The 15,230-nt window shown below is 37.9% G+C and overlaps 1 protein-coding gene and 1 pseudogene across 28 annotated transcripts in view; both read right to left on the bottom strand.

The window, feature by feature from the left end:
• Positions 1 to 15,230, bottom strand: part of WNK1 (WNK lysine deficient protein kinase 1) — a 131,228-nt gene that overhangs the window by 65,675 nt on the left and 50,323 nt on the right. For all 28 annotated transcript variants that reach the window (XM_070453201.1, XM_070453205.1, XM_070453204.1 and 25 more), the window contains exons 2-3: positions 9,201 to 9,373; positions 1,389 to 1,609 (exon numbers count right to left, since the gene is read on the bottom strand). In XM_070453201.1, the coding sequence (XP_070309302.1) occupies positions 1,389 to 1,609; positions 9,201 to 9,373 (394 nt within the window). The remainder of the gene's footprint in view (positions 1 to 1,388; positions 1,610 to 9,200; positions 9,374 to 15,230) is intronic.
• LOC110130292 (dynein light chain Tctex-type 3 pseudogene) lies at positions 3,936 to 4,465 on the bottom strand (annotated as a pseudogene).

The raw sequence follows: 15,230 nt of genomic DNA, 5'->3' as shown, positions 1-15,230 counted from the left end.
CCAATAACAGTTCATTGATCAATTTTACTTTTAACGCAGCTGTGCAGTAAAAAAAAACCTGACATTCAGTGCATTTTTAAAATAACATAGTGTAAACGTCTGTGAGGCCTCTCACCCTCCCCATAGTTCGCAAATCTACTGCAGATGTAAGAAATGTAGTAAGGGACACCCTATAGACACACACACACCATTCAGTCTGCATTTGTGTTCTCCTGCTGAATTAAGAGTGTGGAGTGTGTGATTCCACACACCAAGTTTCCAAAGAAATTAAGCCCAGATACCTCAAATTACAGAACATTTCTAAGAACAGGCTTGCATAATACAGTTTAAACAAGAAAGAAGAAAAAACTCTTGGGCCAGAGATTAACATACCAAAGACAAAGAACTGTTTCCTTTATAGGCAACAGGGAAGGCAGAAGGGAAATACAGCTTTAAATAACTCCCCAGAACACTATTTTATAAGGATGTGCAAATTACTGGTATTCTATGTTCTTTCTTATTAAAACATAGGATTCTAGCCCACTTAAAAATGAAGTTTTCTTGCTGTTGTCATCGTCACCTTTTCAGAGAACAGAGTTCATGAAAATTTAGGCTTTCAAACTGTCGCACCCTCTTCAGATGGGAAAGTTTATAAAACAATAGGCATTGAACTATATTTCCAGCTGCAATGCCCTAACACACAGCCTTGTCCTGTAAATCAATGACTGTCGAGGAGGGCAATTTGCCCCACAGGGGACATATTTGGCTGTCACGACAGGAGGGAGGTGGACAAGTGGGCATGCTACCAGCATCTACAGAGCAGAGACCAGGGATGCTGTTAAGTCATCTTACAACGCACAAGACAGTCCTTACAACAAAGAACTGTCCAAACCAAAGTGTAAATAGTACGGAGACTGAAAACTGTTTTAAGTAGATCTTTTGAAGAGTAGAAGAAAAAGTTGATAATGAACCATTATATTTTTACATTTTAAAAGTTTTAAAAGGCAGATTTTTTTGAATACAAATATATACAACAGACCTTTTCAGAAACTAAATTATATATAAACTCAATTTCTTTCATGGGGAAAGTTAACACAGTTTATCTATTATATAACTAAGTGTATGATACTAAGCATCAACAAAATGACCCAGGAAGGCGACAGTTCTCTTACATGAGGTGTTGTCAACAAAGTTCACCTTACTTCTCTTCATGTAACTTCACAAAACAACTGTCTTCAGGATGCTTCTAGAGGCATAAACACAGAGGACTCCGTATCGCTTCCTGGGTTCAAGCTATGAATTTCTGAAGGTTTATTTCACATTATAAAAGCTCTGACAGAGTCAGGTTTCTAAATAAAGTTAATGCCAGAAAGCCAGTTAGACTTTCACAAGGTATCTGTGAAACATACCTATCACACTCTTGGCAAAAGAAGCCCGCTTCAGGGTGGCCAGACCTAGGTCTCCAATCTTGACTGAGCCTGTGGGGCCAGTGATAAAGATGTTGTCACACTTAAGATCCCGGTGAATAATAGGTGGAGTTCGAGTATGAAGAAACTGAAGTCCTTTAAGAATCTGACGGCACCAGCTTCTCAAAACTTTGATCTTCATCACCTTAAACCTTTTCAGGTACCTAGAGAAGGCAAGGTACACCAAACGGTTATCGATGATACGTGTTTACTGCTTTGAAGAGTTCCATTAAATTCTAGCATATCTGAGATGGGAATATCAAATTTAGAATATTAAGATTCAGTAACCTAAGGTTAGTACTACTTTTAGCAAGGTAAAAGGGGATAGGATAACAAGTAGTTGGCAAGCAAATTCTGATAACAAAGCACAAAAAACAAATCCCTTAAAATTAGATCACTGCCAAGATGATTGACAAGAGGTAGATTACCAGAGTTTGACTTCTAGTAAATGGTGGTGCAACTGTTACTGGATGCAGATATAAACACCAGTGAATATACGTGCATGAGCGAACACACACACACACCCCTGAAGATTCTATAGACCAATCAGAATCAGGCACACACTGGAAGGGAGGACACATGAGAAAAAAGGGTAAGCACTAGTCTGTGCAGGTTGCTCAAACCTGTACACAGCCCTATTGCTTTATTGGCTGAGGAAGAAATATGAGGACAGAGTTCAAGATGATCGCAGCATCTAAAACACTGTGTTCAATACAACTTTCTACAATAAAAGTTCGTCCAATACAATATCCACTAGATAAATGAGAATATTTATATTTAAATGAATTAGATACATTAAACTAAAAAGGTCATCTCCCAGCTGCACCAGTCACATTTCAAGTGCTCAACAACCGCACATGGCAAGTGGCTATCATTCTGGAAGGTGCAGGTTATAGAACATTTCCATCACCACAGAGAGTTCTGCTGGACAGCAGAGATCTAGAAAGGTGGTCGGGGTGGGGAATCCAGAAAGGAGGCACAGAAGGGGCACTCCAAAGTTCTGCATATTCACTCTGCCCACATCTCTGGCTAACCTCTGAAATATGTGTGTATGCAGATTACAAGCAACCTAGCTGACGCTAAAGGAACAGAGTTTTCTGATGAACTGAGGCCAGATGCTATTTCATCTGAAAATACTCAGGGGAAAAAATGAAGTACACAAATGGTAAATATAAAAGAATACACTTTCCTAGCACTATCTTTATGTTACATGTGACTACCTAAAGGAAAATTTATAACACTGTGTTACCGGATCTATACAATAGGCATATATAACATAAAGCTTATAGCATGAATTATAAGTACTAGGGATAAATGGGCCTATATTTGTGCAAGTTTTCTATATTTTACATGAAATTATATTGTATCAACCACAAACATGCTGTGAAAAGTTAAAGATTAAAATTTAAATAAAGATTTGAAGATTTAAACTGTGAAAACAATACCTAAAATGTACACATACACACAAGGAAGTTTAACTAAAAAGCTAATATAGAAACTAATATGAAATTTTAAAAACAAATTTAAAAATGAAATTCTGCTTCACTTGGGGGGGATATGAAATAATTAAAGAAAACTTACGATGAACGTTGGTTTTATGGTTTAAAAATATATAAAGAGTTAATCCTGGAGAATGAGGAAAAGGTTGTCAAAGAAGAAGAGTAAGGCATTTACTGAAATGAAGGAAATGTTCTGTATGTTAACAGTTGGTGTTTTTTAAAACAGTTTTCATCAAAACTCATCAAATGACAGAACTATGATTAATATTTTCACTGCCTGTAAATTTCATTATAAGGAAAGATCAAGCATACAAATATTAGAACTTTGATGAAATGTGTACTCAAGTGTTTATGGATGTCTGCAACTTAATCTGGAATGAAAAAAGAGGGGAATGACTAGATGAACATATTTGGTAAAGCAGACACAACAGAGGTTAACTAAATTAAAGAATCTAGGGAGAGACCATGTATGTGTTCACTATGTAATTCTTTCAACTTTTATGTATAATTGAAAATTTTTTAGATAAAATGTTGGGAAATGTCGATTATTTCTCATTACAACTGGAAGAAAAAACAAAGAATACGCACATATATAAATACATACATTTAAGCTTATATATGCATGAAGAAACAATGAAAGATAAGAATTAAAATTATGACTTTTTAAGAAAAAAACTATTGGGAAAAAGATGAGGCTAGCTTGTATCTCTTTCACATCTATAAAATGATAAAATATAACAGATTGTCTATTAACCTTCTATCTTATAACCTTATTAAACCTGTTTAGAATCACTGCAATATTCTAGGTAAACAATTACATAATCTGCAAACAGGAGCAGTTTTATTTCCTCCTTTCCCATCTTTTTGCTTTTTCCTGGTTTCCCCATTCTTGCTCTGGGCAGGCCCTCTAGAACAGTACGGAATATAAACAGTGAAAGCAGGCATTTGTGCTTTGTTCCTCATCTCCCAGGAAGCAGTGATGTATAAAGCTTTTTCACGGATGCTTTTAGCATATTGCACACTTGTCATCTAGCATAAGAATAAGTAACTGTTACTCTTTTTAGAAAGGATACACTGAGAAATTCTTAGGTTAATGGCTTTGGCCAAGTATTTTTAGCCAGCTACAGGACAATAGCAATGGCAAAAACGTTGACGATACAGTTCATGGTTCGGTTCTCCCATCTTACAGTGCAGGTTCCATCAGATGTGGTGTCCCAAAAACATGAGCTGGCTGTGTGAAAGCCATATGAACTCCTCTGGACCACTGCGCAGGTCACAATATACTTAACAAGCTTTTCCCAACTTAACCAGATGTGCTAAGGATTGTTCCACTATGGTTGCAGTCCATTGGTTGATATTGTTCTGATTATAGTCTTCACCTCCCAAGACCCCATCTATACACTCTTTAACGATATTGTGGGCTTCATCAGCATTGAAGCCAACCTCTTCGCAGGGGCGATGGTACTCCTCCATGGTGGTGCCGAGTCTCCTGGGGCGCGGAGCTATGGGCCTCACGGATGCTTTTAGTCTGAGGAAATTTCCTATCACCCCTAGTCTGCTAAGAGTTTTTAGTAAGGAATAGATGCTGATTTGTCAAATACTTTTCCCACATATACTTAAATGATCATACAGTTTTTATTCTGTTAATGTGCTGAAAAACATTAATTCGTTCTATGTTAAACCAACTTTGCGATTCTGGGATAAACCCTATTTGTCACTGACATACTGAAAGTCCCATGGATAGCAAGGAGATCAAACCAGTCAATCCTAAAGGAAATCAGCCCTGAATATTCATCGGAAGGACTGATGCTGAAGCTCCAATACTTTAGCCACCTGATTCGAAGAGACGACTCACTGGTAAACACCCTGATGCTGGGAAAGATTGAGGGCAAGGCGAGAAGGGGGCGACAGAGGATGAGATGATTGGATGGCATCACTGACTCGATGGACATGAGTTTGAGCAAACTCTGGGAGACAGTGAAGGACAGGGAAGCCTGGCGTGCTGCAGTCCATGGGGTTGCACAGAGTCGACTATGACCGAGCGACTGAACAACAGTGTGATGGCTAGAATCTAATTTGCTGTTATCTTGTAAAGGAATTTGGTACCTATATTCATGGGGGATACAGCTCTATAAAATTCTTTTGCTGTGTCTTAGGATTTTGGTTTTGGGGTTATGCTGGCTTCAAAAAAGGAACTGGACACTATTCTTCCACTGTCTTTTTGAGAAAAGTCAACACACTTGGTCCCCCTCCACTAAAATAAAGTATGATAAATACATAGAACAAAAAATGTACCACCTGAAGTGTTGAAGTATTAGTCACTCAGTTGTGTCCAACTCTGTGACCCCATGGACTGTAGCCCACAAGGCTCCTCTGTCCATCGGATACTCCAGGCAAGAATACTGGAGTGGGTTGCCGTTCCCTTCTCCAGGGGATCTTCTCGATCCAGGGATTGAACCTGGGTCTCCACATTGCAGGCATTCTTTACTGAGCTATGTTCATATTATTATGCACAAACATCACCACCATCCATCTCCAGAACTCATCCTGTGAAACTGAAACGCTATACCCTTTAAACAATGACACTCCACTTCCCCTCCCCCTGAGGCCATGCAACTACCACCCAACTTTCTGTCTCTATGAAATTAGCCTACTCTAAGTATCTCATGTAAATGGAATCATACAGTATTTATTTTTTTGTGACTGGCTTATATCAGGTAGCACAATGCCCTGAAAGTTCATTCCTGTTGTAGCATATACCATAAATTTCCTTCTCTTTTAAAAAGGCTGAAAAATATTCCATTGTACATATATACCACACTTTGCTTATCCATTCTTCCACCGATGAACACATGGGTTGCTTCTACTTTGGGTCCATTGTGAATACTGCTGCTATGCACACAGGTGTACAAGTATCTCTTTAAGACCCCGCTTTTAATCCTTCTGGGTATATACCAAGAAATGGAATTGTTGAACCATATGCTAATTCTATTTTTTTTTAAATTTAATTGAAGTATAGTTAACATGCTTTAATTTTTGCTACACAGCCAAGTGACTCAGTTATACATATATATATATATATTCCTTTTCATATTCTTTTCATTTTTTTATTGAGATGTAATTAACATATATTGGCTTAAGGTATACAACATAATGATTCAAATATGTATATATTGTGAAATGATGGCCACAGTAAATATAGTTAAAATCCATCACAAAACTCCAACTTTTTTTTTTTTTTTACTGTGATGAGAACTTTTGAGATCTACTCTCTTAGCAACTTTCAAATATACAGTACAGTATTATTAACTGTAGTCACCATGCTGTACATTACATTCTTAAGACTTTTATTTATTTACAACTGGAAGTTCACACCTTTTGTCCACCCACCCATTTCATACTCCCATGCCCTTGCCCCTGCCTCAGGCAGTCACCAATCTGTTCTCTGTTATCTATGAGTTTGGCTTTTTGGTGTTGTTCATATGGTATTTGTCTTTCTCATTTCAATTAGCACAACCCCCGCAAGAGTCCATCAATGTTTTTGGCAAGATTTTCTTCTTCATGGCTGAATAGTATTTCATTGCAGATATACATACCATATTTTCTTTATCCATTTATCCATCAGCAGACATGTAGGTTGCTTCCATGACTTAGCTAGTATAAATAATGCTGCAATGAACATGGGGGTGCATATTATCTTTTTAAGTCCGTGTTTCAGTTTCTTTGGATAAATACTCAGAAACTGAATTGTGGGGTCATACAGTAGTCCTGCTTTTAATTTTTTGAGGAGCCTCTGTACTGTTTTCCATAGTGCTTACACCAATTTAATCCCCACCGACAATGCACAACAGATTTTCCTTTTCTCCATAATACTTGTTACCTGTCTTTTTGATAACAGCCATTCTTTACAAAAAAAAGAAAAATTATTTATTTTTGGTTGCTGGGTCTTTGTTATGCACGTGGCCTTTCTTTAGCTGTGGTGAGCAGGGGTTACTCTACTTGCAGTGTACAGGCTTCTCATTGCTGTAGCTTCTCTTGTTGCAAAGCACAGGCTCTAGGGCATGCTGGCTTTACTAACTGCAGCTTGTGGGCTCAGTAGTTGCAGCCCATGGGCTCCAGAGTACTGGCTCATTAGTTGTGGCACACAGGGTTAGTCGCCAACGGCATGTGGGATTTTCCCGAACCAGGCACTGAACCAGTATTCCTCGCATTGCAAGGGCGATTCTTAACCATTGGATCCTCAGGGAAGCCCTGATAATAGCCATCCTAATAGGTTATCACATTGTGGTTTTGATTTGTGCTTCCTTAATGACAGGACATTAAACATCTTTTCAGTGTATATTGGCTATTTTTGTGAGAAATATATATTCAAATTACTTGCCCATTTTTGAATTGAATGTCAACAGGAATGTAAAATTGTGGAAAACAGTTTGGTGGTTCCTCAGAAAGGTAACGAATTACCATATGACTCATCAATTCTACTCATAGGAACATAGATCTAAAAGAAATAAAACCAGGTACTCGAACACTTGTACACAAATATTCAGAGCAGCATTATTCCCAATAGCCAAAAGGTACAAACAGCCCAAATATCTATCAGCAAGTTAAAGGATAAACAGATGGTGGTTTATCCACAAAACATTAATTAGTCATAAAAAGGAATAAAGCATAGATATACGCCACAACATGAACCTTGACAAGATGGTAAGTGAACATGGCCAAGAACAGACACATATTTTATATTCCATTTATATGAAATATCTTGATCAGATAAACCCTTAGAGACAAAATGGTTGGGAGAATGGAGAGTTGTTTGATGGGTTTTAGTTTCAGAAGATGAAGAATTTGTCTTCATGAGATTTGTTTACATAGCAACATGAATGTATCTAACAGTACTAAACTATATACACTTAAAAATGATGAAGACAGTAAATTTTATGTGCTTTTACCACAGTAAAAAAAAAAAAAAAATTCCCATCCATAAATCCTAGAAATCAGCTAGTCCAACCATGCATTTTACACATGGAGAACTGAGGCCCAAAGAAGGGCCTCTCAATGCCCTAAATCACAGCTGGCCGAAATCAGAGCAGAGAGCAGACTCCAACTATGGTCCAGAGCTCTTTCTACTTTACCTCTTGCTGCCTTTGCTATGAGGCTCAGAAACTGAAACAGATGATGATGGGAAAAGAGAACATTAAACTTAAAAGAAAAATGCCTAAACACTTAATTGTGTGCAATTAAAGAAAAAATATACTGCGTGTGAAGTGGGATGGGGTATTCTTTTAGGGTGACAAAAATGTTTAGGAACTTGACAGACGTGGTTATACAACATTGTAAATGTAATAAATACCAATTAATTGTACACCTTAAACAGGACAATTTTATGAAAATTAAAAAACTACTGTGTACTGAAAGAATGACAACCCACTAAGTATTCAAACCAGAAAAAGAATCTCAAGATGAAGATATACATAACTATTACCACACAATTTTCCTTAATTCATTCAAATATTCATCAAGTCTCACGTACAGCACCAGGAGCACAGTCTAAGAAAAGAAATAGACATGTGAATAAGAAGAATCCTGGACAACTTAGAATAAAGATGTTGCCATAAATATTAGCAAAGTTGGAAGGGAAATTAGAATTTGCAGGGGGAGATAATCTGTTGGCTTTTCACATGTCACTTTTATGTATCCATGAGCACGAACACAGAGGTGCATCCAGGAGATACAGGACTATCTACACGTGACCTATCCATATTCCTGGAAGAGGCGATAGGTCTAGCTATTTGGCTTCAATTTTGATGCTCCTGTGGAAAACTGAATTATCTGTATAAATGTGCCAATAAAATTGGCATTCAATACAAAATTTGCAAGGACATAGCAAAAACTACCCAATATGAAGTGATAAAATAAATCAGTAAAACTTGTCAATAAGCTTCAGCTTCATTTCAACCACTAGAGGGCTACCTTGTCACTTGATTTCTGATCTCTCAGCCACTCAACTTTAGAAACGCCAATCACCATGACTTAAAAGTAACTAGGCTTACTCTGCGACGTCTCAGTTCATACTTACCAACACATAATTACCAGACCACTTTATACACCAGAGGACCTTGTGAGCAGGGACTATGCCCGCTTACTCATGTTTCCTCCTTAGGATGCTGGGCAACAACAAGAACTGACAAGGCCTGAAATAAGAGATTCAAGTTCTCTTCTATTTCCTGGTCAGCTTTTCTAACAGTGATAAACTTACGTTTTAAGAGTTCCAGATGTCATCAGTTCAGTCACCAACACAATGCACTTCTTTCCCTTTACTGTGGATTCCCAGGAATCATAGAATCGAACAATATTGGGATGCTGAAGACCCTTTAACATTTCAGCCTCTTCTTTAAATCGCTGCCTCTCAGACTTTGTTAACTTCCGATCCTATAATCAAAAAGCAAAAGAGAATATGGTTTAAGATTAGGAGTTTGGGACTAATAGGTATACACTACCATATTTAAAACAGATAACCAACAAGGACCTACTGAATAACAAAGGGAACTCTGCTCAATATTCTGCAATAAACCAAAAGGGTAAAGAACATGAAAATGAATAGATACATGTATATGTATAACTGAATCACTTTGCTGTATATCTGAAACTAAAAAAAACAAAACAGAATATGGTTTAAAATAAAAAAACACACCAAGCCACACAGTCACACTTACATGCTAAACATGTACTATATTATAATGACCAACAATGTTAAAGTAAAACATCCTAACACTGAAGTTACTAATAATAACTTCATTAGCCTGTTACAAGGAGTGTGAGAACAGGCTAAAGTGTATTTAAGAAAACTCTCAATTATAAAGTCATGCTTGAACCTAGATGCCCATCAGCAGACGAATGGATAAGGAAGCTGTGATACATATACACCATGGAATATTACTCAGCCATTAAAAAGAATTCATTTGAATCAGTTCTAATGAGATGGATGAAACTGGAGCCCATTATACAGAGTGAAGTAAGCCAGAAAGATAAAGAACATTACAGCATACTAATACATATATATGGAATTTAGAAAGATGGTAACAATAACTCTATATGCAAAACAGAAAAAGAGACACAGATGTACAGAACAGACTTTTGGACCCTGTGGGAGAAGGCAAGGGTGGGATGTTTCGAAAGAACAGCATGTATATTATCTATAGTGAAACAGATCACCAGCCCAGGTGAGATGCATGAGACAAGTGCCCAGGCCTGGTGCACTGGGAAGACCCAGAGGAATTGGGTGGAGAGGGAGGTGGGAGGGGGGATCTGGATGGGGAATACATGTAACTCCACGGCTGATTCATGTCAATGTATGACAAAACCCACTGAAATGCTGTGAAGTAATTAGCCTCCAACTAATAAAAATAAATGAAAAAAAAAATAAAGTCATGCTTGAGATTTTGGTATCTTTACAGTTATTGTGTGCTTCAGATACACAGTTCTTAGGTACAGTTTATTTACCAATTCTAATGTAAGCCACCTATTGACAGAGACACGCAATTTAATAATGAAACAAGATTGTATTTTAGAAGTGGTAAGATCTAAATTTCTCCCTTCTCCCCACCAAGAAAATTGAGGGATGACTGTGTGTGCCTTCACCTCATAGGACTGTTTTAAGAAGTAATCTACTAGGCATGTTTTTATCACATATTTAAAGTGCCTGGCACTTTACAGGTTAATTCACTTCGTATCTGAGATTAATGGAGAAAAGCACTTAATCTGATGTTCTTCCCTTGACAAAGCACCATACACAGAAACTCTGCACTGCCCTGTAAATTAAAGGTGAAACTGTCAACTACCAAAGCACGTAATACATATTTTAGCAAACTATTCCAGGCATACAATAACATAATGTGTCTAAACACTAAAGACTTAATGTAAACTCTCCCGTGTAACCAGATGGCCTTTCCCATTGCTACCCTTGAATAACTCTTCGTAAAGAATCTGCCTGCAATGCAGGAGACCCCAGTTTGATTCCTGGGTCAGGAAGATCCATTGGAAAAGGAATAGGCTACCCACTCCAGTATTCTTGGGCTTCTTATGTGGCTCAGATGGTAAAGACTCTGACTGCAATGTTAGGAGACCTGGGTTCGATCCACCAGTACTAGTACCGATTTTCACCACTACTACTACTACTATTACTACTACCCTGATTAGATATACCATCCCTATCTCAAAATACCACACTAGGCATTCTTTGAAATTATGCTAGTCATTAGATCTTCTAGGAGATCTTATAAATATATACATTAATAATGCATACTATATATCACAAATTCAAACGGTTTAATAACTATTTTAATACAATTTGTTTTCAATATACTATGTATTTTATTATATGAACTTAAAACATTATTCCAGCTTTCATTATTTAGCCTTCTGGGGCATAAAAAACTTTGTAAGTACATCTCTTAGGCTAAGCTAGCAGTAGAATTGCTGGATCACAGGGAACAGGTATTAACAGACTGCTTTTCAAAGGGGCCATGCCTGGCACTGCAGTGCTATCACTAGTCTTGGCCATGACTCCATGTAAAAGTGAAAAGTGACACTGTTAGTTGCTCAGTCTTGCTTGACTCTGTGACTTCCAAGTAATTCAAGTTCAAATCCTTATCTCATACTTGCATGAACACAGCTCCCAAACCATGAACTCTGAGGGTAAACTTTTTTTCACATGACTTGGGAAAAACTGTCATTTCCCTGACTCAGAAACTGAAATTTTCTCTAGTCTGTCTTTATATTAAAGGTGTTGCTCCTCTTTAGGGCTTCCCAGGTGGCGCTAGCGGTAAAGAACCCACCTGTCAATGCAGGAGATGAAAGAGACGTGGGTTTGATCCCTGGGTCAGGAAGATCCCCTGGAGGAGGGCATGGCAACCCACTCCAGTATTCATGCCTGGAGAATCCCAAGGACAGAAGAGCCTGGTGGGCTACAGTCCATGGGGTCACAAAGTCGGACACAACTGAAGCAACTTAGCACATATGCACCTCTTTAAGCAATAAGTTTACTGGATCTCAGTTCCAATACCTGCTTGGGCTTGAGGTTTCATCTGCTCTTGGGGAGATGATAAAACCATCAGTTCAGTTCAATCATTCAGTCATGTCAAACTCTTTCTGATTCCATGGACTGCAGCATGCCAGGCCTCCTTGTCCATCACCAACTCCTGGAGTTTACTCAAACTCATGTCCATTGAGTTGATGATACCATCCAACCACCTCGTCCTCTGTCGTCCCCTTCTCCTCCCACCTTCAATCTTTCCCAGCATCAGGGTCTTTTCAAATGAGTCACTTCTTCACATCAGGTGGCCAAAGTATTGGAGTTTCAGCTTCACCATCAGTCCTTCCAATGAATATTCAGGACTGATTTCCTTCAGGATTGACTGGTTGGATCTCCCTATAGTCCAAGAGACTCTCGAGAGACTTCTCCACCACAGTTCAAAAGCATCAATTCTTCGGCACTCAACTTTCTTTATAGTCTAACTCTCTCTCCCATCCATACATGACTACTGGAAAAACCATAGCCTTGACTAGATGGACCTTTGTTGGCATAGTAATGTCTCTGCTTTTTAATATGCTGTCTAGGTTGGTCATAGCTTTTCTTCCAAGGAGCAAGTGTCTTTTAATTTCATGGCTGCACTCACCATCTGCAGTGATTTTGGAGCCCCCCAAAATAGTCTGCCACTATTTCCCCATCTATTTCCCATGAAGTGATGGGACCAGATGCCATGATCTTAGTTTTCTGAATGTTGAGCTTTAAGCCAACTTTTTCACTCTCCTATTTCACTTTCATCAAGAGGCTCTTAGGTCTTCTTCACTTTCTGCCATAGGGTGGTGTCATCTGCATAGCTGGGTTATTTGTATTTCTCCCGGCAATCTTGACTCCAGCTTGTGCTTCATCCAGCCCAGCGTTTCTTATGATGTACTCTGCATATAAGTTGAATAAGGAGGGTGACAATATACAGCCTTGACGTACTCCTTTTCCTATTTGGAACCATGTCCAGTTCTAACTATTGCTTTCTGACCTGCACACAGATCTCTCACGAGGCAGGTCAGGTGATCTGGTATTCCCAGCTCTTTCAGAATTTTTCACAGTTTATTGTGATCCACACAGTCAAAGGCCTTGGCATAGTCAATAAAGCAGAAATAGGTGTTTTTCTGGAATTCTCTTGCTTTTTCAATGATCCAACAGATGCTGGCAATTTGATCTCTGGTTTCTCTGCCTTTTCTAAAACCAGCTTGAACATCTGGAAGTTCACGGTTCACGTACTGTTGCAGCCTGGCTTGGAGAATTTTGAGCATTGCTTTGCTAGTGTGTGAGATGAGTACAATTGTGTGGTAATTTGAGCATTCTTTGGCATTACCTTTCTTTGGGATTAGAATGAAAACTGACCTTTTCCAGTCCGGTGGCCACTGCTGAGTTTTCCAAATTTGCTGGCATATTGAGTACAGCACTTTCACAGCATCATCTTTCAGGATTTGAAATAACTCAACTGGAATGCCATCACCTCCACTAGTTTTGTTTGTAGTGATGCTTCCTAAGGCCCCCTTGACTTCACATTCCAGGATGTCTGGCTCTAGGTGAATGATCACACCATCATGATTACCTAGGTCGTGAAGATCTTTTTTGTATAGTTCTGTGTGTTCTTGCCACCTCTTCTTAATATCTTCTGCTTCTGTTAGGTCCATCTCATTTCTGTCCTTTATTGAGCCCATCCTTGCATGAAATGTTCCCTTGGTATCTCCAATTTTCTTGAAGAGATCTCTAGTCTTTCCCCTTCTACTGTTTTCCTCTATTTCTTTGCACTGATCACTGAGGAAGGCTTTTTTATCTCTCTTTGCTATTCTTTGGAACTCTGCACTCAAACGGGTATATCTTTCCTTTTAAACCATGCCTCTTAGTCAACAAGACTGGCAACTGTCCCAGAAAAAACCCAGTGTCAATTCACACTTTTCCTACTCTGGTTTCTAGTTTCGTCTTAGTTTTTAAACCTTGGAAGTCGTCCTGACATCCCCACAAGCTCGACTATGCATTTAAAAGGATAGGATTTTATAGTTTTTCTCATTAAAGTGTTCAAAGTATCTGGTATTATACAGTGGGAAGAATTTTCAGCTTGTTTCGTTTTCCATTTACTGACAATAGGGTTTCTTAATGTATGTTTTATTAAAAAAATATTGTTTACTATATATTCTTACACGTCCTCATTTCAAGAAACTATTCAAAAAAGAAAACCTAGATCCCCTGTTGACATTACTGCTGAATTATGAAAACTTAAAGAGATTATAATGTTAATCTACTCAGAACAATCAGAAGACTAATCACACATGAGCCAAATGAATTATAATATTCTATCTACCATTAAGTGATATTTAATTTTTATACTTTCCCTTTTTTTTTTTTCATATATAGTCTACTACCTGTCTTGATGTCTTGATAAGTACTCTTATTTTCTGAGGCATGCAACATTCACTTCAGTTTTAGCAATTATTCCATCTCTTCATAAATGGTTAATTAAATTTTAAATACTTGAGTACCCTGTGTCAGGCAATAGGATACGACAAACATAAGAGACAAGTTTCCTGCTAGTCTAAACCTTCCAATGTAAGAGGAAAAGGCATTAACTTTATTAGATGTTAAAAAGAGAAAATATTTTTATTCTTATTTGTATTTATAAAACAAGTACTTGAAGAGCAAGTACTCGATATAAGACCCAATTCTGTGTGCACAAGCTAGTGTTGGCCCCCACCATCAGCAGGCTACCCTAAGGACAGAGATCATGGGCATGAAGCTCTAGTTTTATAATACTTGAAATGCTTAAGGCCGAAAGTGTCTGCAGAAAGTTCTAAAGGCAAACTTGGAAATGCAGATATAGACTGGAGGCAAGGAGGCTCATAACTTTAATAACAGTGAGCTAGGAGATTTAAACTTATTTACTTAAATTTGTTTATTCAAGCAGAGTTTAGAGCTTCTGGAAAGTGTATCACTTACAATAGAACACTGCGGCTGAAACTTGGAATTTACATTGTACAGGATAAGGTAGTTTACAGTACTTAATAGTAAACAAAATGTTTTCTCTCAACTGGTATACCCAGAAACTCACTAGAGGTTAACCAAGACTGTAGCATAATCACTCTACATTGTTACTTAAATTTTAATTTAAAATCTACATAAAGATTGTTTCTATGATATCCACAAGTGTTTTAACCTACACAAGGTTTGTAAACCTTTTCTGCAGAAAACTCAAACCAAAGTAAT

Source organism: Odocoileus virginianus, chromosome 23, assembly GCF_023699985.2.
Source record: "Odocoileus virginianus isolate 20LAN1187 ecotype Illinois chromosome 23, Ovbor_1.2, whole genome shotgun sequence".
Lineage (NCBI taxonomy): Eukaryota > Metazoa > Chordata > Mammalia > Artiodactyla > Cervidae > Odocoileus > Odocoileus virginianus.
The sequence above is the reverse complement of the archived record's forward strand: the minus strand, read 5'-3'. Positions and strand labels throughout refer to the sequence as shown.